We start from the raw sequence: 26,531 nt of genomic DNA, 5'->3' as shown, positions 1-26,531 counted from the left end.
ATTTTTTTACAGGAATTATACATTATTTCTGCACTAATGTTTAGAACCATTTACATTAAAAAGATGACAAAATATTTGACAATGTAATACATTTTAATAGACAGTACTCTAATTCAAATATTTCATAATGTATTACATTTGCTTTTTATCTAGATAATGCAACCAAATTATTTTAGCTTCACACTCAATATATACAGTATTGATTTAACATCAGTGCATGGTTCATTTTGCCTGTAGTAAAAACATAAACAGCAATCACAATATTAATATGTAATTATTTCATTGTAAATCAAGATGGACCCTGTAAGATTAATATCACTCTTACAGTACATAACATTAGTCAAACACCTCTAAAGAGGATATACAGCGCAGGAACAGTGACAGCAAGCGCACCGTAAGCCAGAACAGTGTTGTACATGGTAGTCTGGCTTATTGAGGCCTCAAGTCTTTTCTCCGTCTGGTCAAGACCTTGCATGACGCTCTTAGTGTCGCAAACAAACATCTGGGAATCTTGCTGACTTATAACTACTGACGGCTTTTCTTCCCTATGATAAGTCTCAATCAAGTTTTGAACAGCCAGAAGTTCTGATTCCACCTTCCCAACACTCTGTTCAAGCTGACCTAGCTGTGGCTGGATGCCTTCTATAAGACTCTGTGCTTTCTGACTATAGAACAATATCTCTTTCAGAACTGCCTCGGAGGCACTCGGAGAAGGCTGGGGTGGAACCACAATGGGTTCCGGAACCTGAACAGCCACTGGCTTCTTCACATCCTTCTCAGCTATCACCTGAGCTGCTCTATGCTGAAGAGTAACCCTCAGAGTGTCTATAAGGCCTCTCAGCTCCTGTTGTTGAGACTTATGCATACCGGCCTGAACTTTTATAGCCTCCTGTAGACTAACAGGTCCTTTCTGAGCCTCCAGTAGTAAGGTCTTCAGCTCCTGTAGGCGTACTCTGTTGATATAGGTTGACCCCATGACCCCTATCAAAGCTCCGAGCACTGAGCCTATCACAGACCAGTTCTTTGTGCGCTCCGCCCGAGTCCGCTCTTTTTCGTGGCTCTCACGCACACCAGCTGAGAATAAGGCAAACTTCTCTCGTTCTGCACCCTCTGCATTCTCGTAGGCTGTCCGCAGGCGACGCTCCTCCTACAAAAGTGAGAATGTCTTATTTTATTTATTAGAAATGTATACAACAACTAAAGTCGCCAATGTGAGTCTCCTCAACTCAAGCACAACAAACTGCTTTGCAGCTGACACTGTGTGTGTGCGTCTGTGTGTGTGTGTGTATTTTCATGGGATTGGGCAATGTGACAGCAAAAATATACAGTCATATTCAACAATGGATTGTACATCTGATTATGTCTCTTGACAGTATTACCTGCAGCAGCTTGTGCTCCAGTGTGGCCAGCTCAAGGTAGTGGGCCTCCTCTCGTGAGACCCGATCCAGTCGGTCCCTCACCTCCTTCAGCTTGACCTGTAGGGCCTCCAGACTGCAATGGGCTTCGCGCACCATGCCTCTGGCCACCATGAAGGCCCTCTCTGCCTAAATATACAGATGATTAGAAATGTAGGGAAAGTATATGATCTGACCGGAAAAACCTCAGAGGCCTTAGTTATAGACCTTAGTTATAGGCTATGGGTCTTGAGCTGTTCAGATTACACGTTTAGGAAACTGTGTGAGAAATAGAAACGGGAGTTTCCCTGACTACTTGACCTGAGCAGGAAGAACTCTGGGCACTAGTTATAGGTCTCCAGACAACACCTATACACAGGACCCAGAGTTTTCCCTCTTGTAAGGTCATGTGGTCAGGAAAAACTAAGCCTCAAGTGATGAAATAGGGAGATACTGTTAGAGAAAAATACCACAACCCTCAGTTTCCTGACTTGCCTTCCATACGGACTTACCTCTGTGACTTGAGACTGAGCATCTCGGACTTCATTCAGGCCGACAAACTCCTCGTACCTCTCCCACCAGTAGTTAACTGTGTTTGAGGCCGTGCTCACTGACTTCTGTCCCCACTGCTTCCCCAAGTCGGTCAGATTCTGTATTGTAGCCACAGCACGCTCTTGAATAGGAACAACAGGTTTGTCTGCTCCGTCATCTTTTGAAGATGGCGGCGGTTGTTGTTGTGTGCTGTAGGCCCTGCTGAAAGACACTGTCCCTCTAACCGTGCCAGTGATGTGGAAACGGTAGAGACATGATGTTCCATGGCACCATGGTAGGAGCTGTTTACCTCTGTACCTCATTGAGAAGCCAGTCGGTTATATTCACTATGATGCTAAAGCACAAGACATTGGAGCTGCCACCTGTGTACAAAAAATAAAAAATAAATATAATAAACAAGACAGTACAGTATATATAAATGTTACTTACCCTACATTATTCATCTCATATGCATACGTATATACTGTACTCTATATCATCGACGGTATCCTTATGTAATACATGTATCACTAGCCACTTTATACTATACTATGCCACTTTGTTTACATACTCATCTCATTTGTACATACTGTACCCGATACCATCTACTGTATCTTGCCTATGCTGCTCTGTACCATCACTCATTCATATATCCTTATGTACATATTCTTTATCCCCTTACACTGTGTACACTGTGTACAAGACAGTAGTTTTGGAATTGTTAGTTAGATTACTTGTTATTACTGCATTGTCGGAACTAGAAGCACAAGCATTTCGCTACACTCGCATTAACATCTGCTAACCATGTGTATGTGACAAATAAAATTTGATTTGATTTGATTTGATTTAGTCAAAGCCTGTTGATGTTTGATGTATCAATGAATATTTATCAATGTTTCGACGTAGCTGTCAAAAATTATTGAATAACTCTAGTTAATAACGTTACAGTCTAGTTCGCTAGAGTTAGATCTTCCAAAACGCCACTATCTTAGTTACTGTACTTTGTATCCCCCTGGCATTTCCTGTATCACCTCTGCTTCAAATATGCTGGGCTTTCTAGAGGATAATATCTACATTTCTGCAGCACTGCAGAAGCTCTGTTGACCTCTACAATGCTGGTGTTAATGGATTCATTGAAAATCTATGGCCATTTTGGATGTCATCCATGATGCAGTGGTTTAGACGCCCAATGAATTACCATAGATAGCGGCCTAGCCAGCGTAGCTACCTAGCTAGCAGCTGAGTTTTCAAACTTGCTTTATGCAACACAAGGCTAAATACACATCATGTTTTAATCCTGGCTATTGCTCTCTGGTTTGTTTGTACATAATAAGAATAATCACGTACCGGTTGTCTTCAAGTATTAAGCAAATTATCAGCTGGCTACAAAACGTAGAGAGTAATTTTATAATAAAATGTTTATGATCAGGCACATCACAAACATTCTGCATCCGGTTTAGAGTGGAAGTAAGGTCCTAACAGCGCGGATTAGAAACAAAGATTGTCTAATATATTGCCAAGATAGTCAAGTGACCGCTCTGACAAAGAAAATACGCGTTCTCAAATATGTAAGCAAAGATTATGGATACTGACACGTCTCTGCCCTAACATTGGTATTCGTTGTCCACAAAACGTCTGTCTAGCTTCCGCCTATTCTTTCTTTCGATTAGTGGATCTCATTTTTATCATATTTTTTTAATATTTGAAGAGGGTTGTTGACGTCAACAATGAACAAATGAAGAGAGACGCTATATATTTATTTAACTAGGCAGGCAAGAACAAATTCTAATTTACAATGACAGCCTACACCAGCCAAACCCGGACGACGCTGGGCTAATTATGCGCCGCCCAATCACAGCCGATTGTAATACAGCTTGGAATCGAACCCGGGTGTCTGTAGTGACGCCTCTTGCACTGAGATGCAGTGCTTTAGACTGCTGCGCCACTCGGGAGACCTATTTTATGAGTATGCATTGCAATCTCGAGACAACTCCAATATAAAGTGTTTTTTCTCAAAGTTTCCGGAATGTTACGTGTCCGTCCTACTTATATCAGTACAGTCATAGCAACTTAAGCATTATGAAACTTCTATTCGATCAAATAAACCTCACATAGCAAATAAGCCATTCATTTTTTTGGTTGTCCAAATTCGTCACTCTCTCATTGACCTCCGTTTGAAAACCCCATGCTTGGTGAGCGAAACAAACGAAAATAGCCACCTGCTGGAGGGAGACAGATTTTCCACCGAGTTGGGCCTCTTCCTCTCTGATGTAAAGCATGCAGGAAGAGACCAGATCAGGTGGGACCATTCTAGTCAATGAGAGAGTAAATAAACATGCGAACAACAGGCCAAAGAGATAGATATAGCTAGGACTCATCTTTGTATCTGTGCCATTATAGTGTCTATGACAGCATGGGCAGCGTCATTGAGGCTATCTCAATTTTAAAGCAGTCCATCTTATTTTTCTTCATTGGCAGATTGCTCCCAACTCAGGAATCAACAACCAATTAACTCCTTTAAAATGGTGGATGCCCTCATTGGCAATGTCCACACTATAACAGGTTATATCCATGATGAGTGGTGCAGCGGTCTAAGACACTGCATCTCAGTGCAAGAGATGTCACTAGAGTCCCTGGTTTGAATCCAGGCTGTATCACATCTGGCTGTGATTGAGAGTTCCATGGGGGCACACAATTGGCCGGGGTGGACCGTCATTGTAAATACGAATTTGTTCTTACCTGACTTGCCTAGTTAAATAAAAAATGTTATTCTATTTATCTCCATAGTAACAGTCATAACTCTGATATAAAGAGTGTGTTTGTAAATTCAATCTGGAGTGCCAGAATGTGCTCTGGGGTTCATAAATTCAGAGCATTGTCAGTTTGTAAATTCAGAGCGCTTTGCTCTCGGAGTGTTCAGAGTGCACACTGGGTGCTCTGGCCAAGGAGTAGGGTTGATATAATCATTCTGACTTCACAATGGCAGTCAAGCACCAAAGCTAACTGGCTAACTTGTTAGCTACTTCCAGACTCAAATGAGAGAACCTCACTGACCATTTTACTTGCCCTGGTAGAGCTGGTTAGGCAGTGTTCATGTTATCCAGAGCGTTGGTGACTGTAACTGTGCTGCTGGAAACAATTTAATTACATTTTTTGCTGATGTTAACTGACACCGGCCATATTCAATGGTTGTTGAGCGTTTGTAAATTCGTCAGTTGTTCTGCGCTCTGGCACACTCAGATGAGAGTGCTCTGAAATCGGAGTAGATAGCCAGAGCGAATTTACAATGTTATTAATTTTTCAAAAATGCTGAAATGCCATGTGACTCCACTTATATCAGTGCAATTATAACAACCTAACTAACTATCATGAAACTTCTATAAAATCAAATAAGCCTCAGGTGGCAAATTAGCAATTACATTTATTTTTTTAAACAAATTTGACACAATGACCTCCATACAAACATTCCTCACTTCATGGGCTTATTTTGGTGACCGGAGAAGTAGGTGACAGTCAGGTGAAATCCATAGATTAGGGCCTAATGAATTAATTTAAATTGAAAGATTCCCTTCTATGAACTGTAACTCAGTAAAAGCTTTGAAATTGTTCAATCTTGCGTTTATATTTTTGTTCAGTAGATATGTATATGTACAGTACCAGTCAAAAATTTTAGAATACCTACTCATTCAATGGTTTTTCTTCATTTTTTACTATTTTCAACATTGTAGAATAATAGCGAAGACATCAAAACTATGAAATAACACATATGGGATCTTGTAGTAACCAAAAAAGTGTTGAACAAATCAAAATATATTTTATATTTGAGATTCTTCAAAGTAGCCACCCTTTGCCTTGATGACAGTTTCACAAACTCTTAGCATTCTCTCAACCAGCTTCACCTGGAATGCTTTTCCAACAGTCTTGAAGAAGTTCCCACATATGCTGAGCACTTGTTGGCAGCTTTTCCTTCACTCTGAGGTCCAACTCATCCCAAACCATCTCAATTGGGTTGAAGTCAGGTGATTGTGAAGGCCAAGTCATCTGAAGCAACACTCCATCACTCTCCTTCTTGGTCAAATAGCCATTACACAACCTGGAGGTGTGTTGGGTCATTGTCCTGTTGAACAACAAATGATAGTCCCACTAAGTGTAAACCAGATGGTATGGTCGCTGCAGAATGCTGTGGTAGCCATGCTGGTTAAGTGTGCCTTGAATTCTAAATAAATCACAGACAGTGTCACCAGCAAAGAACCCCCACACCATCACACCTCCTCCACACATGCAGAGATTATCTGTTCACCTATTCTGCATCTTGAACCCAAAAATCTCAAATATGGACTCGGCAGACCAAAGGACAGATTTCCACCGGTCTCATGTCCATTGCTCGTGTTTCTTGGCCCAAGCAAGTCTCTTCTTCTTATTGGTGTACTTTAGTAGTAGTTCCTTTCCATCAATTCGACCATGAAGGCCTGATTCACACAGTCTCCTCTGAACAGTTGATGTTGGAGATGTGTCTGTTACTTTATTTATTTGGACTGCAATCTGAGGTGCAGTTAACTCTAATGAATTTATCGTCTGCAGCAGAGGTAGCTGTGGGTCTTCCTTTCCTGTGGCGGTCCTCATGAGAGACAGTTAACTCTAATGAATTTATCGTCTGCAGCAGAGGTAGCTGTGGGTCTTCCTTTCCTGTGGCGGTCCTCATGAGAACCAGTTTCATCATAGTGCTTGATGGTTTTTGCGACTGCACTTGAACCAACTTTCAAAGTTCTTAATTTTCCGGATTGACTGACCTTCATGTCTTAAAGTAATGATGGACTGTCGTTTCTCTTTGCTTACTTGTGCTGTTCTTGCCATAACATGGACTTTGTATTTTACCACCCTTATCTTGTCACAACGATGTATTAAGAAGGAAATGAATTCCATGAATTTACTTTTAACAAGGCACACCTGTTAATTGAAATGCACTTCAAAAGGCTGGAGAATGCCAAGAGTGTGAAAAGCTGTCATCAAGGCAAAGGGTGGCTACTTTTAAGAATCTCAAATATAAAGTATATTTAGATTTGTTTAACACTTTTTTGGTTACTACATGATTCCATATGTGTTATTTCATAGTTTTTATGTCTTCACTATTATTATAAAATGTAGAAAATAGTAAAAACAAAGAACAACCCTGGAATGAGTAGGTGTGTCCAAACCTTTGACTGGTTCTGTTAATTGTTTTTTCGTTGTTTGTGTGGATTTTTGATCATTATATTTTCCCGATACCGGAATTACTTTTCTTTAGTGAAGTTTTTCACCCCCGTCCAGTTGATGGCGACAATACACCTTTTGCGTGTAGTTCGCCAATAAACCAGAAGAAGAAGAAGAAGCTTATTTTCGTGGACAGACTTTGGGCAGAGTGGAATTTCTCGCTTAGCCTCTTCCTCTCTGTTAGAAAGCAACTGCGGACACGCTAGCTCAGTTGTTTTATTTAGATTTTATTGAAACACTCGCAAATATGTCCGGAAGAGAAGGTGAGATTCACATTTACATATTTGACATGCACCTCGATATTTATTTTAAGGTGAAAAGTAATACTGACGCTACTAGATAGAAAGTTGGTTAGCAACCCATGCAACGTAATGTATGTATCTAGCTAGCTGGAATAGCTGGCGAGCCTTACTACTAATTTAGGCTAGAAAGCTGAATCTTTTTAAACTGTGATGGCATTTGTATGTACCATATATGCCCATACATTGCTGTTTGCTCAAAACATCTTACTAACTGCTCCTAGGTAATACATATATCAAAGTTATTCTAGATGGTTAGCTGTGTAAAGTGTGGAACTATCCCGCATGTCATGATCAGTTTAGCTAGCAAGCTTCCTACCTTCTGAAGGCTTCTGTGTGTGACGCGCTTATGCGGTATTCATTCATTTCATTCACGATACATTGATTCATATTGATTGAATGGGATATGTTCTTGTCTCACAGGTGGTAAAAAGAAGCCCTTAAAAGCTGCCAAGAAAGCGACTAAGGAGATGGATGATGTGAGTTTGTCATTGTTTGCACGATGTTATATGTAGTCTATATCATGTAATAAACTATTCTAATGAGGGAACACTCAGTGTTTTTTTTTCTAAATGTTTGGAATTAAATAGCAGCCTAGTGTATTTCCATTGTAATCCATATCCAGGATGAAATGGCCTTCAAACAGAAGCAGAAAGAAGACCAGAAAGCCTTGGATGCGTTGAAGACGAAAGCAGCAGGAAAGGGACCATTAAGTAACAATCATTTATTTGTTTTTGTTGACGATCCGAATCTAATCTGGATTCTTAAATTTTTCTGATTCACTGAACAGCCAAAAGTAATCAAAAGGTGGACTTTCAATTCGCCCCAAATCTACCCAACAACCCCATACACTGATTCCACATATGCAGAGTATTATTGTCCCTTGCCTTGTGTTTGTAAGTGTTTTTTACTGCAGTGGATAACGCCCATTAGCCCAAAGAAAAAGCATTGCAAGTCAACGCTGAGCTGAGGAGAATAGCTCTAGTGATTCTGATGTCACTAGGTGGCAGTGTTTAGCTTTCTGGGTTTTCTTGACCTGTCATTCAATGTACTCTGCTTGCCACAGCTGTTTTAGTAGTCCCTCTGTCTACTTAAGTTTTCTAGAAAAAGGTAAACATATTTTTCATGGTTTTCTCATTCTCTTGATTTTCCTTTTTGTTTCAGCTGGTGGAGGAATCAAGAAATCTGGAAAGAAGTGATTATACAGTTGAAGACCATGTACTCATTTGTTGCTGAATCGCAGCCCCCTGTCAATCAACTCCTGTTAACCCCCCCACCCACCCACTCTATTTGTTTCATTTGGGTCCATTGTGGAAAGAGGAAAAACATGTAATGACCCTTTTGAATCATTTCCAATGTGTTCTTGTCAAGAAAGTTCTGAAATGAACTATTGTGACTACTGCAGTATTTTCACTCAATCTATCTATATATTGTCAAGAAACACATCAGTATTAATTAGATCATTAGCTACACTAAACACGCATACAGTACTAATATGACAAGTATTGTGGTAAGTTCAATGTAACTTTTCCCAAGGTTGACCATCTGCATCTTCAGCACCAGTATCTCTAAATTTAGCTTCTCTGGTTGGATAAGGCTTCTTCTCCATCACCTCTTCACTCACTTCCTCTGTCCTCCTGTCCATGTACAGGGTTCTATTTCCCAGTCGCAGAGCCTGAAAATGAGTGATACTTATCTGCATTTTTCTGCATAGTTTTTTTTGTGTATGTGTGGAGTGATATTTGTAAAGATGTTGCTGTTTTGTTCTGTGTTTAATACCCTGTTTTGACAATTTTCTTTAAGAGGAAAGTTTGGGAGATTCAGAATAAAGTTCAATGATGCTGCTTAATCTGTTCTGCTGGTGTTTTCCTTTTCAGCTCTACCTCCACAGGGTAATGGTCGCTCACCTTCAGGGCCTAATACAGCAGAGTAGTTCGATGTTGAGACATGAGCCAGACGGCTCAACTTTGACATGTACTGTATTTCTATAGACGGGTTGTCACAATGTAGGCTACTAACATTTTCATTTCATCTAGTGCATTTGGAAAGTATTCAGAGCCCTTGATTTGTTTCCCACATTTTGTTACGTTAACCTTACCCTAAAATTGATCACGTTTTGCCTCTAACCCATAATGATGAAGCAAAAACTGATTGTTAGACTTTTTTTTTGCAAATGTGTTACAAATAAACATACCTTATTTACATAAGTATTCAGACCATTTATGAGACCTAAAATTGAGCTCCGGTGCATACATAGTTACCTTGAAATCACCATGTGTCTGGTGTTGTATTTTTCTTGTCAAAGGCTCATATATAGTCTTTGGTGACAAGTGCACTCAGTACCAAGCACTGAGAAACACAGGAAGAGATGAGAAGTATATATTACAGCTGTTTATTAATGGGCTTTTATTATTTGCAGCAATCTCCACCTGTGTTTCTGTCAGTCTGTCATTCACCAGAGATGGGACCAAATTACAATTTTGCAAGTCCTAAGAGATCTCAAGTCTTAACCTATACATCTCAAGTCAAGTTTCAATGAATAATGGGCAAGTCTCAAGAGTAGTCCAATGTTCCACAGCTCAGGTCAAGTCACATCACATGTCCCTAATTTGGGGTTTTGTCCTCAAGTCAATGATTAAGTGTTTTATATAAATGTCATTGCAATTGCAATGCATCAGTCATTTTGGATCCACAAGTTTTACAAACTACATCCTTTTCCCCCCACTACCACCTAGTCTTTGAACTACCACCTAGTCTTTGAACTACCACATAGTCTTTGAACCCACTGTACCGAATTCTGGGACCAATGATGCCCTGATCCAGAGGTGGCACAGGTCCCAGAGTGATGAGGACATTTTTTTTCCCTGAGGCCCTGAGCTTTTCCTACTCTGATAACCTAAGCAAGTATAAATCAGGACCCTAAAGGGTCTGACCGTGATTAGTTAGTTGTAAAAAGGGTTTTATACGGACAATGAAACCAGATAAAATGTTTTGCAGACACCCTTATCCAGAGCAATTTGGGTTAAGTTGCCTTGCTCAAGAGCACATTAACAGATTTTTCACCAAGTCAGCTCGGGGATTCAAACCAGTTACCTTACGGTTATTGGGCCAACACTCTTAATCACTACGCTACCTTCCACGTAGCTGTATAGATATTTTCAAAACAGGTCACATGGTTTTGAAGAAATTCCGGCAAAAAATGCATGGCCCTAGGGAGAATGAAAACTGCCAAACAGCAGCAGCCTTGTACTTGTTCATATGAATTATATTCAACCTAGACTAACATGGGGTTTCTTTTCGCCAGGGAGCCTTGCATTCTCTGCTTTAAAATGTCTCAACACTGGTAAGGGGAAACCGGAGAGCTATAATTAAGATCCATCCAAATGCAATTTGATTTAGCAAATAACAAAGATGTGGACTCGAGTCACGTTACTTGGACTGGAGTACTACTCTGGTCGCAAATTGTTGTACTTGAGACATGACTTGGCAAAAATAAAAAACACTTGACACTCAACTTCGATTTGAGCGTCTATGACTCGTGACTCAACTTGGTCTGTAGCTGTATGACTTCCCTCCGTGGCGTCATCCCTCTAAAGCCTTTCTGTTAGCCTGCTAGCCCCGTGCCGCTAGCTGCCTGAAGCCACGCACTGGACGTGTATGATCACCCGGCTACGCATGCCTTTCCCTAACGTCACCATGCCGTGTCGATTGCTGTTCTGGTTTGTAACTATTGTTTTATTTCACTGTAGAGCCTCTAGCACTGCTCGACACACCTCGGCTAACAATTTAGTTCCACCTCCCACACACACAGTGACATCACATGGTTTAAATGCTACTTCTAGAGACAATATCTCTTTCATTATGACTATATGCACAGGTTTACCCCCACTGTATTCACATCCTACTATACCTTTGTCTGTACATTATGCCTTGAATATATTCTACCGTGCCCAGAAACCTGCTCCGTTTACTCTGTTCTGAACGTACTAGGCATCCAGTTCTGTTAGCCTTTAACCGTACCCTTATCCTACTCCTCCTCTGTTCCTCTGGTGATGTAGAGGTTAATCCAGGCCCTGCAGTGTCTACCTCCACTCCCATCCCCCAGGCTCTCTCATTTGTTGACTTCTGCAACCGTAAAAGCCTTGGTTTTGTGCATGTTAACATTAGAAGCCTCCTCCCTAAGTTTGTTTTATTCACTGCCCTAGCACACTCCACCAATCCGGATGTCCTAGCCGTGTTTGAATCCTGGCTTAGGAAGAATTCCTAACTACAACATTTTGCCGACAAGATAGAACTACCAAAGGGGGCGGTGTTGCAATTTACTGCAAAGATAACCTGCAGAGTTCTGTCTTACTATCCAGGTCTGTACCCAAACAATTTGAGCTTCTACTTCTAAAAATTAACCTTTCCAGAAACAAGTCTCTCACCGTTGCCGCTTGCTATAGACCACCCTCTGCCCCCAGCTGTGCCCTCGACACCATATGTGATTTGATTTCCCCCATCTATCTTCTGAGCTCGTGCTGCTAGGTGACCTAAACTGGGACATGCTTAACACCCCGGCCATCCTACAATCTAAGCTTGATGCCCTCAATCTCACACAACTTATCAATGAACCTACCAGATATAACCCCAAATCTGTAAACACGAGCACCCTCATAGATATCATCCTAACTAACTCACCCTCCAAATACACCTCTGCTGTTTTCAACCAAGATCTCAGCGATCACTGCCTCATTGCCTGCATGCGTAATGGGTCTGCGAGCAAACGACCACCCCTCATCACTGTCAAACGCTCCCTAAAACACTTCTGCGAGCAGGCCTTTCTAATCGACCTGGCCGGGGTGTCTTGGAACGACATTGACCTCATCCCGACAGTAGAGGATGCCTGGTTATTCTTTAAAAGTGCCTTCCTCACCATCTTAAATAGGCATGCCCCATTCAAAAAATGTAGAACCAGGAACAGATATAGCCCTTGGTTCTCCCCAGACCTGACTGCCCTTAACCAGCCCTTAACCAGCACAAAAACATCCTGTGGCGTTCTGCATTAGCATCGAATAGCCCCCGTGATATGCAACTTTTCAGGGAAGTTAAGAACCAATATACACAGGCGGTTAGGAAAGCTAAGGCTAGCTTTTTTAAACAGAAATTTGTATCCTGCAGTACAAACTTTAAAAAGTTCTGGGACACTAAAGTCCATGGAGAATAAGAGCACCTCATCTCAGCTGCCCACTGCTCTGAGGTTAGGAAACACTGTTACATTCGACAAATCCACTATAATTGAGAATTTTTATAATTATTTCCCTACGGTTGGCCATGCTTTCCACCTGGCTACCCTTAACTCGGTCAACTGCCCGGCACCCTTCACAGCAACCCGCCAAAGCCTCCACCATTTCTCCTTCACCCAAATCCAGATAGCTGATGTTCTGAAAGAGCTGCAAAATCTGGACCCCTACAAATCAGCCGGGCTAGACAATCTGGACCCTCTCTTTCTAAAATTATCTGCCGAAATTGTTGCAACCCCTATTACGAGCCTGTTCAACCTCTCTTTCGTATAGTCTGAGATTCCTAAAGATTGGAAAGCTGCCGCGGTCATCTCCCTCTTCAAAGGGTGAGACACTCTAGACCCAAACTGCTACAGACCTATATCTATCCTACCCTGCATCTCTAAGGTCTTCGAAAGCCAAGTTAACAAACAGACCATTTTGAATCACATCGTACCTTTTCCGCTATGCAATCTGGTTTCCGAGCTGGTCATGGGTGCACCTCAGCCACGCGCAAGGTCCTAAATGACATCATAACCACCATCGATAAGAGACATTACTGTGCAGCCGTATTCATCGACCTGGCCAAGGCTTTCGACTCTGTCAATCACCACATTCTTATTGGCAGACTCAACAGCCTTGGTTTCTCAAATGATTGCCTCACCTGGTTCACCAACTACTTCTCTGATAGAGCTCAGTGTGTCAAATCAGAGGGCCTGTTGTCAGGACATCTGGCAGTCTCTATGGGGGTGCCACAATACTCTGTATACATTAATGATGTCGCTCTTGCCGCTGGTGATTCTCTAATCCACCTCTACACAGACGACACCATTCTGTATACTTCTGGCCCTTCAGTGGACACTGTGTTAACTAACCTCCTGACGAGCTTCAATGCCATATAACTCTCCTTCCATGGCCTCCAACTGCTCTTAAACGCAAATAAAACTAAATGCATGCTATTCAACTGATCATTGCCCGCACCTGCCCGCCCATCCAGCATCATTACTCTGGACGGCTCTGACTTAGAATACGTGGATAACTACAAATACCGAGGTATCTGGCAAGACTGTAACCTCTCCTTCCAGACTCACATTAAGCATCTCCAATCAAAAATTAAATCTAGAATCGGCTTCCTATTTCGCAACAAAGCTTCCTTCACTCATGCTGCCAAACATACCCTCGTAAAACTGACCATCCTACCGATCCTTGACTTCGGCGAAGTCATCTATAAAATAGCCTCAAACACTACTCAGCAAACTGGATAGTTGTGATGTCTTCACTATTATTCTACAACGTAGAAAGTAGTAAAAAATAATTTAAAAAACCCTGGAATGAGTAGGGTTGTCCAAACTTTTGACTGGTACAGTATTTAGCATGGTTTTATCAATGTCTAGATTTTTCACTTTTTTCAGCTGTTGGAACAATCAAGAAGTCTAGAAAGAAGAGATTTGGCATTTGAAGACATGCACTCATATGTTGCTGAATCACAGCCCCCTGTGAAATCCAGCCCCCCTCCGTCTCTCTCCCTCAGTTTTTTTTCAATTGTAAAAAGAAATTAAAGGACCTTTTTGAATGATAATTTCCAGTGTGGTCTTGTATATAATAAAGTATTGTAACTACTGCAGGATTTTCACTCCATCATCTTTATTTGAGATTCTGTCAAGATACAAATCAGTATTAGATCAGTAGCTACACTAGACATACAAACATGATATACAGTATTAATATGACTGGTATTGTGGTAAGATTTAATCAGAGATCAACGTAAGTGTTCCTAAGCTTGACCATCCGAATCTTCAGCACCAGTATCTCTAAATTCAGCATCTCTGGTTGGATAAGGCTTCTTCTCCATCACCATCACCTCTTCACTCACTTCCTCCGTCCTCCTGTCCATGTACAGGGTTCTATTTCCCAGTCGCAGAGCCTGAAAATCAGATTTCTTTTGTTATATCTACAATTATTTTTCTGTGTCAGGTGATATGTGCATCTGTGTATGGATGGATATGTGAACGTCTGTGTGGAATGATTTGTCTGTAAACATGATGCTGTTTAGTTTTTTTGTCTTTACCCCATTTTGACTATTTTTTTTAAGAGGAAAGTTGATGCTGCTTACTCTGTTCTGTTGGTGTTTTCCTTTTCAGCTCTACCTCCACAGGGTAATGGTCGCTCACCTTCAGGGCCTAATACAGCAGAGTAGTTAGATGTTGAGACATGAGCCAGACGGCTCAACTTTGACATGCACTGTATTTCTAGGACAGGTTGTCACAATGTAGGCTACTAACATGTTCATTTCATCTACTTATAATATTGTAATCAAACCATCTTCCAGGATGGAATTAGTCTGTAACCTGCATACTTACATCTTCTTCTGAAAGCCCGTATTCAATCTGGAAGTTGAATGGTTTGGCAGAGTTTGGCACGACGGCGTCAAGCATGTCATCCCCATAGATCACAATCCTAGATGTTGATCAGAAAAGGAAGTCAGCAGTCATTCCATATTACACACAAGTACACTAGTTTTATAATAGTTCTTATGACAGCTCTTATGACATTTTAACCACCTTTAAACAATACCAAAGAAATGTCAAATGAACTCCATAGGTGATCATCTGTTTCATACATGAGGCGTTCAATAATGAATTTCACAAATCACAGTGCGCCACCTGTCATAAGTGTTATCGTTGCCTGTGTTTGCTGTGGTATCCACATCATCTTTAATCAGCCAGTGGAAATTTTTGTCACTCCGGATACGGATGGCTTTCATGCCCTTTTTAGAAAGGTAGGAACCGTCTGCATTGAAGTCACCTAGGATCATAACGTTCTGGTACAGAGAGAAACATTCAACAACAAAGTTACGTTTCATCCAGAATAAGGAAACTGTTTTTAGTTATCTTGAAATCACCATGTGTCTGGTGTTGTATTTTACTTGTCAAAGGCTCATATATAGTTTTTGGTGACAAGTGCACTTTCTAAACCCAAGGGAGGTGTTAAGCTCTGTCAATGGCTTATTTCAGAACTTACATCAGTCTTCCATTTCTTTTTCACTTCCAGGAAGACATCATAAAGCTCATCCAGCTCCTTCACTGAATCGTCAGGCTTGGTGTGCACTGGGATCAGTACCAAGTCCTCCAGCACTGAGAAACACAGGAAGAGATGAGAAGTATATATTACAGCTGTTTATGATTGGGCTGTCATTCTCTGCTGCAATATCCAGCTGTCTGTCTGTCACGTTCATATTATTTGCTAAATTAAATGCCATATGGCTGGATCATGCTTAATTCTAGCACTCCTGTGCCCCTTACCAGTGTTGTGACATTTGAAGCGGAGAATGTAAGGCTCCCTGGCGAAGGCGTCCACATCTCCAACCTGGTTGTCCTCATATTGCCAGGAACCAACCAAGTCTACCAAATCATCCCTTTCAGAATAAACAATACAACACATTTAATAGCATTAGTCATGCATTAAATCTTTTTTTTTATCAGATAACAATGTGAAAAAATCAATAGCATCAGATAGAGGTTTATGAGGGTAAAGTTGAATGGGTTTGAATTGTACCTGTACAGAAACATAAACTGCTCCTTGTATCTGTCTCTTCCCAGACGAGTGCTGATTTGCAGAGTGTAGTGTTGCTTCTTATTGGCCCTGTAATGACACACCTGTAATGAGTGATACTTATCATGTAAGGCCAGGAGTTCCCCAGTTGTATATTTTATAGCGTCACATGAGGGAAATCACTTGACTTATTTAATTCCTCCAGGAACTTTTTCACTGAAGTTTCTCTCTTATCCACCACCTCCAGAATCAGTATGATGTCATAGCGAGACACAATCTGATAGGACGAAAGGAAGGAAAATAAGAAAAAGTTCATTAGTTTATCTGTTTATATGTAGGATAACATCCTTGTTTTAGGATAGTTTGCCAAATGTTTATCTGAGGGAATTCTGAAATCATGAATACAATCAATCAGTACCTTCACAAGGGTAGCAAGGGTGTTTGGGTTTGATAGCTTATGCTTCCCAAATTTCTGGATGTTGAAAGATGCAACCTTCATGACTACTGTTTGAAAAAGAGAAAAATAAAATCCAATCCATGTAAAACTATAAGAAACTGCTAGTTGATCACACAAGCAACGATTACAGAGAAAGGATGTAATTACCTAAACCAAAACGAGTTTAATAGTCTACACGTGTTTATTGCCCTCTGTGTGGGTTTTTATGATAATGCACAACAGCAATGTCTCATAAATGGCTCAACACAAGGAAAACATGCTTCAGGACATACATTAGGATATACTCAGTACATCTGGCTACATTCTTGTTAAAATTCCTGATGCAAAGGAAGTGTTTCTATTGGCATGGTCACATGATGAAACTACTTTAGTGAAAGGGTTGGAAAGCATGTCTCTGAGTACACTTATTTAGAACCTTTAAAAAAAGGTTATTCTGCATGACCCTGTAGAACCCTTTATGGTTCCAGAACCTTTTCACCCAACAAAGAACCCTTTTAGAGCCCTTAGTTCTGTAGAGAAGGTGCCTTTAAATAGAACTCTTTCTAAGAGTGCAGTCATGTACCTTGTTCTGTGGCCCTGTGAGATCTATAACAACCCTCCATTATTTTCAATGGCAGAAGATCGCCTCATGGTGTGAAAAAACCTGACTATTACAGCGCAACACATGAATCTGCTAGAGATCATAATAGTAGTTTACAAACTATGTAATATGATGGTCATTACATTGTACATTGAATACTGAAACTCTAATTTGGACCAGAGTCTCCTTCAAGAAATTATTTAAGTATATCAAGGGATTGTGCTAAAATGTCCCTTTATTATGTTAGGTTAAAGGTCCTGTCATATCAGCGGTAACTCCTGGTTGGGTGGAGGTAAAACCAGTTGATCAAGGTAGGATGGAGCTGGATAAACTGTAGCTGAGGCATTCAAATTCAAATGCTCCAAGATTAGTTGATCTGCTGACCACAGAATAGAGGGCAATTTCTATATGGAGCAATATCACAGCTCCACAGTCTGTGGTTGCAACTCTAATACAGTAATACAACTGTGAGCCAGCAGTTGTACCATTATTTAAATGTATCCTTTACTTAACCAGGAAGTGCTGTTAGATGAGAATGTATTTTTGAGTTTGACCTGGCAAAAGCAGCATTTCCGTACAGTACTTTTAACAAAATCTAAAGAGGTATAGGCTTAGTCCCTCCAGATGTGTAGTTCCTCACCAGATGTGAAATCCCTAGTTGTGAGGAATTCCACCAAGCAGGACAGATAAAAAAAATACATGAAGTCACTTTAGTCCTACAGGGACTCAGCCTACGGACTAGGAGCAGGTTACTGTAGCAACAGCGTGTGACTGATTCCAACTACTCTTTGTTGTGCAATAAACAGGGTTTCTTCTCACAGAACAGTAGTTCTGGATGACTGGCTGGAACAGAATTATGAATTCAATGTCATGTAGGTGGCATGCAAAAACAATCCAGCATATTTCAGGCAAATGAAACCACTAGAGTTGTAAAAGGATGTAACATGATCTCTGTTGACAAGCTCCAACATGCTCAGACATTACCTGTGGTATATTGTGTGGGAAGGGGCTTACAATAATGTTCTGTCTGCTTTCTTTCACCGACAAACTTGCAAAAACAAAGGATATATTTTACCATCAGTTCAAATACTTCCTAATCCTAATAGCACCATAATAACAGAAGACTTAGAACAGTGTTTCCCAACTCCAGTCCTCCAGTTCCCCCGACAGTAAGCATTTATATTGTAGACCTGGACAAGATCCCATGATTCAACTTGTTAATTAATCATCATGTTCTAAATGAATTAAAGCAAAACAAGAAAATCATTGATAATATTCCAAGTATTTAAAAAGCTTGTGCTGGAGTCTGCATACAAATGAAGTCATATCTCATATCTGTACATTCCAGTTCGACTTCACTTACCTGAAGGGATGATAGGCTATATGATGTTGTTGTGCAGTATCTTGTTTAGCAATGAACAACTGTAACTCTCTGACAGGGGCTTGGCCTTCTTATACTGAGCACCTGTCACTTGATTGGCTGAAACTTGTGTGTGAGCCAAGCCAAGCCCCTAGTTGGTTGGGAGGACCTATGGACTGGCCCCAGCTGAACCAGTCAGTAAAAGATAACCAAAACATTAACATCCTGCCTACACACTTTTCTCACAGATCACCTGCAACTACAGTATATCAGGCTGACCTTCTCTTAAAAGGAGGATAATATTCATTAGAAATACCCCTACACTGGTTTAAGAGGGTTTGGCCTACACGCTATCTATAGATACAGTAGCAATGTATTTCTGTATGTACAGTGTCTTGCAAAAGTATTCATCCCCCTTGGCGTTTTTCCTGTTTTGTTGCATTACAACTTGTAATTTAAATAGATTTTTATTTGGATTTCATGTAATGGACATACACAAAATAGTCCAAATTTGTTAAGCAAAATGAAATAAATAAATAGTTTCATAAAATGCAGAAAAAAAGAAACAACTGAAAAGTGGTGCGTACATATCTATTCACCCCCTTTACTATGAAGCCCCTAAATAAGATCTGGTGCAACCAATTACCTTCAGGAGTCACATAATTAGTTAAATAGAGTCCACCTGGTTGCAATCTAAGTGTCACATGATCTGTCACATGATCTCAGTATATATACACCTGTTCTGAAAGGCCCCAGAGTCTGCAACACCACTAAGCAAGGAGCACCACCAAGCAAGTGGCACTATGAAGACCAAGGAGCTCTCCAAACAGGTCAAGGACAAAGTTGTGCCGAAGTACAGATCAGGGTTGGGTTATCAAAAAATATCCAAAACACTGAACATCCCACGGAGTACCATAAAATCCATTATAAAAAATGGAAAGAATATGGCACCACAACAAACCTGCCAAGAGAGGGCTGCCCACCAAAACTCAATGCCTGGTCTAGGCATTGGAGGGTATTAATCAGAGAGGCAACGAAGAGACCAAAGATAACCCTGAAGGAGCTGCAAAGCTCCACAGCGGAGATTGGAGTATCTTTCCATAGGACCACTTTAAGCCTTACCCCCCACAGAGCTTGGCTTTACAGAAGAGTGGCCAGAAAAAAGCCATTGCTTAAAGAAAAAAATAAGCAAACACGTTTGGTGTTCACCAAAAGGCATGTGGGAGACTCCCCAAACATATGGAAGAAGGTACTCTGGTCAGATGAGACTAAAATTGAGCTTTTTGGCCATCCAGAAAAACGATATGTCTGGCGCAAACCCAACACCTCTCATCACCCTGAGAACACCACCCCCACAGTGAAGCATGGTGGTGGCAGCATCATGCTGTGGGGAGGTTTTTCATTTGCAGGGTCTGGGAAACTGGTCAGAATTTAAGGAATGATGGATGGCGCTAAATACAGGGAAATTCTTAAGGGAATCTGTTTCAGTCTTCCAGAGGTTTGAGACTGGGACGGAGGTTCACCTTCCAGCAGGACAATGACCCTAAGCATACTGCTAAAGCAACACTCGAGGGGTTTAAGGGGAAACATTTAAATGTCTTGGAATGGCCTAGTCAAAGCCCAGACCTCAAATTTCTGAAAAATGTTATGATATTAACTACTTCGTTGAGTTAATAGAAAAGTTAACAATTGTTTATAAAACAAAAAAAATCTTAAGCTACCCCACCCAACTATTAAGAGATCAAGATACATCCTGGTTACCACCAGCACCAGATACACCCCCCCCCCCCCCCCCCCCCCCCAGCTATCAAGAGATCAAGATATATCCTGGATACCACCAGCCCCAGATTTACAAAGCCTTCAGAGCTACTCAGAGTTAAAACATTTTTTAAAGTTTTATTATTTTTATTATGTATTTTGTGGGGGGGCTCGGATGGTTGAGGGGCAGCTCTCAGTGACTGTGGGGGTCTTGGATGGTTGAGGGGCAGCTCTCAGTGACTGTGGGGGGCTCGGATGGTTGAGGGGCAGCACTCAGTGACTGTGGGGGTCTTGGATGGTTGAGGGGCAGCTCTCAGTGACTGTGGGGGTCTTGGATGGTTGAGGGGCAGCTCTCAGTGACTGTGGGGGTCTTGGATGGTTGGTAGCCTGGCGGTTGAGAGCTTGGGCCAGTGGCAGATAAGTTGCTTGTTCGGGTCCCTATTTTGGCTTGACTTGGTGGGAGATTTGTCGACATGCCCTTGGGTGGGGGCGATTGACCCAGATTGCTCCAGTGGGTTGCTCTGGACGGGAGAAGGTTAGATGACTGAATGTAACATACATGTTGAACGGCTTCACTGCAGGTAGATTGTCTGTTTTAATTTTCAATAATACAAAATACATTTTACAAAGGCACCAGAGCATCTTTCGGATCCTGGGAACATCTTCATAACACGCTACCAACTTGGAATAAAGAAACAGTTATAATATCGACTAAACTTTAGCCAATCATCTTCTTTGTTAATGTCATATCATTTTTTTTTTTAGAATATAATTTTTTTTTTACCAAAAAGCCAAAAGTATAGAGAAAGTTAACACGAGAAACGTTTGTATAATATTTAATGTTTATGTTCTTCGTGTGAGAAAAAGCTGCGGCTGATTTGTTTTCACAGGAAGTAACGACTGGCTGCACAGGAAGTAACCCTGTTTTGAGGCTTCCGCTCTCTATGAGGTTAGACAGTCTGCAAGGCTAGTGTTCTGCTTTCTGTGTGTCAGACACAGGAGGTTGGTGGCACCCTAATTGGGGAGGACAGGCTCATGGGAATGGCTGGAGCGGAATGAGTAGAATGGTATGAAATACATAAAACACGTGGTTTCCATGGTTTCTATGGTTTCCATGTGTTTGATGCCAGTCCATTCCAGCTCCTTAACAGCTTCTACCTCCAAGCCATAAGACTGCTGAACAATTAATCAAATGGCCACCAGATTATTTACAATGACACCCCCCCCCCCCTCCATTTTTGTATACTGCTGCTACTTGCTGTTTATTATCTATGCATAGTCACTTCACCCCTACCTACATGTACAAGTTACCTCGACTAACCTGTACCCCTGCACATTGACTCGGTACCGGTACCCCTGCATATAGCCTCATTATTGTTATTTTATTGTGTTACTTTTTTCTAATTTTTTACTTTCGTTTATTTGTTTAATATTTTCCTAACCCTTTCTAGAACCGCACTGTTGGTTAAGGGCTTGTAAGTAAGCAAATCAAATAAAGTTTGATTTGATTTGATTACTATGAGCCATTATTATGAGCCGTCCTCCCCTCAGCAGCCTCCACTTATGTCAGATATGGGAAAAGTCTGATTCTTTGGTGCCCCTGTGCAATTTCAGGATGAATGACAACCAGGCAAGATTCACAATGAACAATATTTTATTTGGGAAAGGTGGGAAGCATCTCATAAAAAATAGGGCAATGTCTCTTTAAAAGTCTCTTCTCAAAAATATCAGTTCCTTTTAAAACATAAACATGACATAGAGTACTAATATGACTAGTATTCTGGTAAGACTTAATCACAGTTCAATGTAACTTTTCCAAGCTTGGCCATCTGCATCTTCAGCACCTGTATCTCTAAATGTAGCTTCTCTGGTTGGAGGAGGAGAGGTTTTCCTGTCTTCAGTTCCATCACATCTTTACACAATCCCTCTGTCCTCTTGTCCATGTACAGGGTTCTGCATCTTCAGCACCTGTATCTCTAAATGTAGCTTTTCTGGTTGGGGGAGGAGAAGGTTTCCTCTTTTCAGTTCCATCACCTCTGTCCTCTTGTCTGTGTCCCCATGTATAGGCTATTATTTCTCAATCTCATTATCTGAAAATACAGTATTTTTATTTTTTTTGTGTTTAGTGAGTCTGCCAGATCAGAGGCAGTAGGGATGACCAGGGATGTTCTCTTGATAAGTGTGTGAATTGGACCATTTTCCTGTCATGCTAAGAATTCGACATGTAACGAGTACATTTGAGTGTCAGGAGTATGGAGTAAAAAGTACATCATTTTCTTTAGGAATGTAGTGAAGTAAAAGTAAAAGTTGTCAAAAATACACACCACCGTTCAAAAGTTTGGGGTCACTTAGAAATGTTCTTTTTTTCTTCCATGAAAACATACATGAAATGAGTTGCAAAATGAATAGAAAGTATAGTCAAGACGTTGACAAGGTTATAAATAACGATTTTTAATTTAAATAATAATTGTGTCCTTCAAACTTTGCTTCCGTCAAATATTCATTCATTTGCAGCAATTACAGCCTTGCAAACCTTTGGCATTCTAGTTGTCAATTTGCTGAGGTAATCTGAAGAGATTTCACCCCCATGCTTCCTGAAGCAAACAAGTTGGATTGGCTTGATGGGCACCTCTTACGTACCATACGGTCAAGCTGCTCCCACAACAGCTCAATAGGGTTGAGATCCGGTGACTGTGCTGGCCACTCCTCTGTCCAGTCTCTGTGTTCTTTTGCCCATCTTGATCTTTTTTTTTTATTGGCCCGTCTGAGATATGGCTTTTTCTTTGTAACTCTGCCTAGAAGGTCAGCGTCCCGAAGTCGCCTCTTCACTGTTGACGTTGAGTACTATTTAAAGAAGCTGCCAGTTAAGGACTTGTTTCTCAAACTAGACACTCTAATGTACTTGTCCTCTTGCTCAGTTGTGCACCGGGGCCTCACACTCATCTTTATTTTCTGGTTAGAGACAGTTTGTGCTGTTCTGTGAAGGGAGTAGTTGTACACAGCGTTGTACGAGATCTTCAGTTTCTTTGCAATTTCTTGCATGTAATAGCCTTCAGTTCTCAGAATAAGAATAGACTGACGAGTTTCAGAATAAAGTTTTTTGTTTCTGGCCATTTTGAGCCTGTAATCGAACCCACAAATGCTGATGTTCCAGATACTCAACTAGTCTAAGGAAGGCCAGTTTTATTGCTTCTTTATTCATCACAACAGTTTTCAGCTGTACTAACATAATTGCAAAAGGTTTTTCCATTGATCAATTAGCCTTTTAAAATGATAAACTTGGATTAGTGAACACAACGTGCCATTGGAACACAGGAGTAATGGTTGCTGATAATGGGCCTCTGTACACCTGATAATGGGCCTCTGTACACCTATGTAGATATTCCATAAACAAATCTGCCATTTCTAGCTACGATAGTCATTTACAACATGAACAATGTCTACACTGTATTTCTGATCAATTTGATGTATGCGGAGGATGAGGGCTTCAGCAGGTATCTCAGATAGGAGGGAATGAGGCCTAAGAGTTTTTTTTAAATAAATAAGCACATTTAGCAATTTAGCCTAGTAGCCTGTTTCAAGTGAGAATTAGGCAGGTCTGATGCTGAAAAATAAATTATATTCTTGACTACTTTACCCATATTTAATTTTTTGTAAAAAACAAAAGTAGTATTTAGTTCCAGTAGTTAGCTACCCTGCTACATGGTAAAACAGTAGTGTGTAGTTCCAGTAGTTAGCTACGCTGCTACATGGTAAAACAGTAGTGTGTAGTTCCAGTAGTTAGCTACGCTGCTACATGGTAAAACAGTAGTGTGTAGTTCCAGTAGTTAGCTACATCGCTACATGGTAAAACAGTAGTGTGTAGTTACAGCAGTTAGCTACACCGCTACATGGTAAAACAGTAGTGTATAGTTCCAGTAGTTAGCTACGCTGCTACATGGTAAAACAGTAGTGTGTAGTTCCAGTAGTTATCTACACCACTACATGGTAAAACAGTAGTGTGTAGTTCCAGTAGTTAGCTACATCGCTACATGGTAAAACAGTAGTGTGTAGTTACAGTAGTTAGCTACACCGCTACATGGTAAAACAGTAGTGTGTATTTCCAGTAGTTATCTACAACACAACATGGTAAAACAGTAGTGTGTAGTTACAGTAGTTATCTACACCTCTACATGGCATGAAAAGTCATTAACTACTGAAAACACTACCAACATTTTTATTTAGTTCAAGTACCACCAAGCTACTGTAAAATGTAGTTAAATTACTGGTTGAACTAGATGTAGTTCACTGCTCCCTAACACAGTATGTCAAAACATGGATTGTTTTTATTTTCATGGAATGCCACTCCTGTCATTCATTGCATGTTGGAACTTGCCCTGATGATCAGAGGGGCCAAAATAAATAGGGGCCCTGTAGCCTAGGTTGGTCTAAAGGTCTAAGCCTCAGCAACACATATACCTCTGGCCTGCTGGAGCATGGGGTTTGAATCCAGCCCACTACTATTTCAGCACACTCTCCTCTCTTTCTATCCTGTCCAATAAACATGAACAAAATATATATGGAAGTAGTGGGACAGTATATATATATATATATATATATACTGTATATATATACTGTATTTCCACACTATGAGGGTGGAATAATACTGTGATATTGTGAAAATTATGGTAATTACTTTTTAGTGTAAGAGCTGTTTGAAAAGACTGGAATTTCAGCCTGTTTTGGTGGGATGGAGTTTTGGCCCTTCCATGATGACATCACCATGCGGTAAATATGTAAATAGAACAATAATACAGAGAGTTCCAAACCTCTCTGCCAATAACAGCCAGTTCCCCCTCCCCGTTCAGACCACTCCCAAACAGATATTCTTGTTTCTTTTCGACCGTTTTCATTTAAAACAATCACAGTGAGGTACTTAATAGCTAACCAGAGATTTGATATTAAGATAAATCAAATAAAAATAAAAAAAAACCCAGATGCATTGGACCGTAATGGATAGTAATTCCCTTTTTTCTGCACTTTTCTCTCTACGGTTGATCTGAGAATAGAGAATAGCATGTTGTTCACCCGCTAGTCGTTGTGTGTGGAGATCAAAGAAATTAAGGTGTGGTAGAGGTGTCTACAGATACATTGTATTAATGAAGGTGTGGTAGAGGTGTCTACAGATACATTGTATTAATGAAGGTGTGGTGGAGGAGGCGTGTCTACAGATACATTGTATTAATGAAGGTGTGGTGGAGGAGGCGTGTCTACAGATACATTGTATTAATGAAGGTGTGGTGGAGGAGGTGTGTCTACAGATACATTGTATTAATGGAGGTGTGTCTACAGATACATTGTATTAATGGAGGTGTGTCTACAGATACATTGTATTAATGGAGGTGTGTCTACAGATACATTGTATTAATGAAGGTGTGGTGGAGGAGGCGTGTCTACAGATACATTGTATTAATGGAGGTGTGTCTACAGATACATTGTATTAATGGAGGTGTGTCTACAGATACATTGTATTAATGGAGGTGTGTCTACAGATACATTGTATTAATGAAGGTGTGGTGGAGGAGGTGTCTACAGATACACCATATTAATGAAGGTTTATCTGTGTATCAGTGTGTCTGTGTATCTGTCCAGACCTTGACTTAATTCCATCATAATTCCACCATCTTTACGAGCGATGAATCCGTGAATAAGGCCAAGCAACCTGTCGGTTCCAAGTGGAACAACGACATTTCATGTTGATGTTCTTCGTGTGAGAAACAGCTGTGAGACTGCACAGGAAGTAATTGCATTCATGTGTTGGACGTTTTGAGGCATTCCGCTCTTCTTGAGGTCAGACCGTCTGTAAGGCTGGTGGTCTGCGTTCTGTCTTCAAAGCCTTTTTGTCTGTACTGGTATCTATTTACAATTTACTGGTGAATTGAATTACCAGGACTGAATCCAACTCCAATGAACACGATGTGGAGACTAAAATAGCGAATTATTTACACCAGTTTATTTCTACCGTAAAACGTCAAGAAAGTCAAGCCTCTTTTTGTATGGTAAAATAATGGAAGCATATATTGCACTAAATCAATGTTTGCTTAAGTAAA

General features: G+C 40.7%; 3 protein-coding genes across 5 annotated transcripts; 1 reads left to right on the top strand and 2 right to left on the bottom strand.

Annotated features, from left to right (window-relative positions):
- Window positions 1-74: 74 nt before the first annotated feature.
- ccdc51 (coiled-coil domain containing 51) lies at window positions 75-3,493 on the bottom strand. 2 transcript variants are annotated; one of them, XM_021610725.3, is made up of 4 exons: window positions 3,273-3,493; window positions 1,907-2,308; window positions 1,380-1,544; window positions 75-1,147 (listed from the first exon to the last, which is right to left on the bottom strand). In XM_021610725.3, exons 2-4 carry the CDS (start codon window positions 2,246-2,248, stop codon window positions 341-343), a joined length of 1,314 nt encoding a protein of 437 aa, XP_021466400.3. In that variant the 5' UTR covers window positions 2,249-2,308; window positions 3,273-3,493; the 3' UTR covers window positions 75-340. The 2 variants fall into 2 exon arrangements, with proteins under 2 accessions (XP_021466400.3, XP_036840101.2); XM_036984206.2 differs by lacking the exon at window positions 3,273-3,493 and adding an exon at window positions 2,927-3,104.
- A 3,716-nt stretch (window positions 3,494-7,209) lies between these two features.
- On the top strand, window positions 7,210-9,323 carry tma7 (translation machinery associated 7 homolog). The gene is made up of 4 exons (XM_021610731.3): window positions 7,210-7,438; window positions 7,898-7,953; window positions 8,100-8,187; window positions 8,639-9,323. Exons 1-4 carry the CDS (start codon window positions 7,423-7,425, stop codon window positions 8,671-8,673), a joined length of 195 nt encoding a protein of 64 aa, XP_021466406.1. The 5' UTR covers window positions 7,210-7,422; the 3' UTR covers window positions 8,674-9,323.
- A 5,039-nt stretch (window positions 9,324-14,362) lies between these two features.
- On the bottom strand, window positions 14,363-18,907 carry dnase1l4.1 (deoxyribonuclease 1 like 4, tandem duplicate 1). 2 transcript variants are annotated; one of them, XM_021610730.3, is made up of 11 exons: window positions 18,688-18,758; window positions 18,309-18,372; window positions 16,706-16,791; window positions 16,476-16,564; window positions 16,291-16,377; window positions 16,038-16,150; window positions 15,757-15,869; window positions 15,399-15,556; window positions 15,096-15,192; window positions 14,849-14,915; window positions 14,363-14,659 (listed from the first exon to the last, which is right to left on the bottom strand). In XM_021610730.3, exons 3-11 carry the CDS (start codon window positions 16,784-16,786, stop codon window positions 14,640-14,642), a joined length of 825 nt encoding a protein of 274 aa, XP_021466405.3. In that variant the 5' UTR covers window positions 16,787-16,791; window positions 18,309-18,372; window positions 18,688-18,758; the 3' UTR covers window positions 14,363-14,639. The 2 variants fall into 2 exon arrangements, with proteins under 2 accessions (XP_021466405.3, XP_021466404.3); XM_021610729.3 differs by lacking the exon at window positions 18,309-18,372 and having other exon boundaries at window positions 18,688-18,907.
- Window positions 18,908-26,531: the final 7,624 nt, after the last annotated feature.

The sequence above is a fragment of the Oncorhynchus mykiss genome, chromosome 7 (genome assembly GCF_057628025.1).
Source record: "Oncorhynchus mykiss isolate SJ-2025 chromosome 7, ASM5762802v1, whole genome shotgun sequence".
NCBI classification, from domain to species: Eukaryota; Metazoa; Chordata; class Actinopteri; order Salmoniformes; family Salmonidae; genus Oncorhynchus; species Oncorhynchus mykiss.
This window is presented reverse-complemented; position numbering and strand designations above follow the sequence as displayed.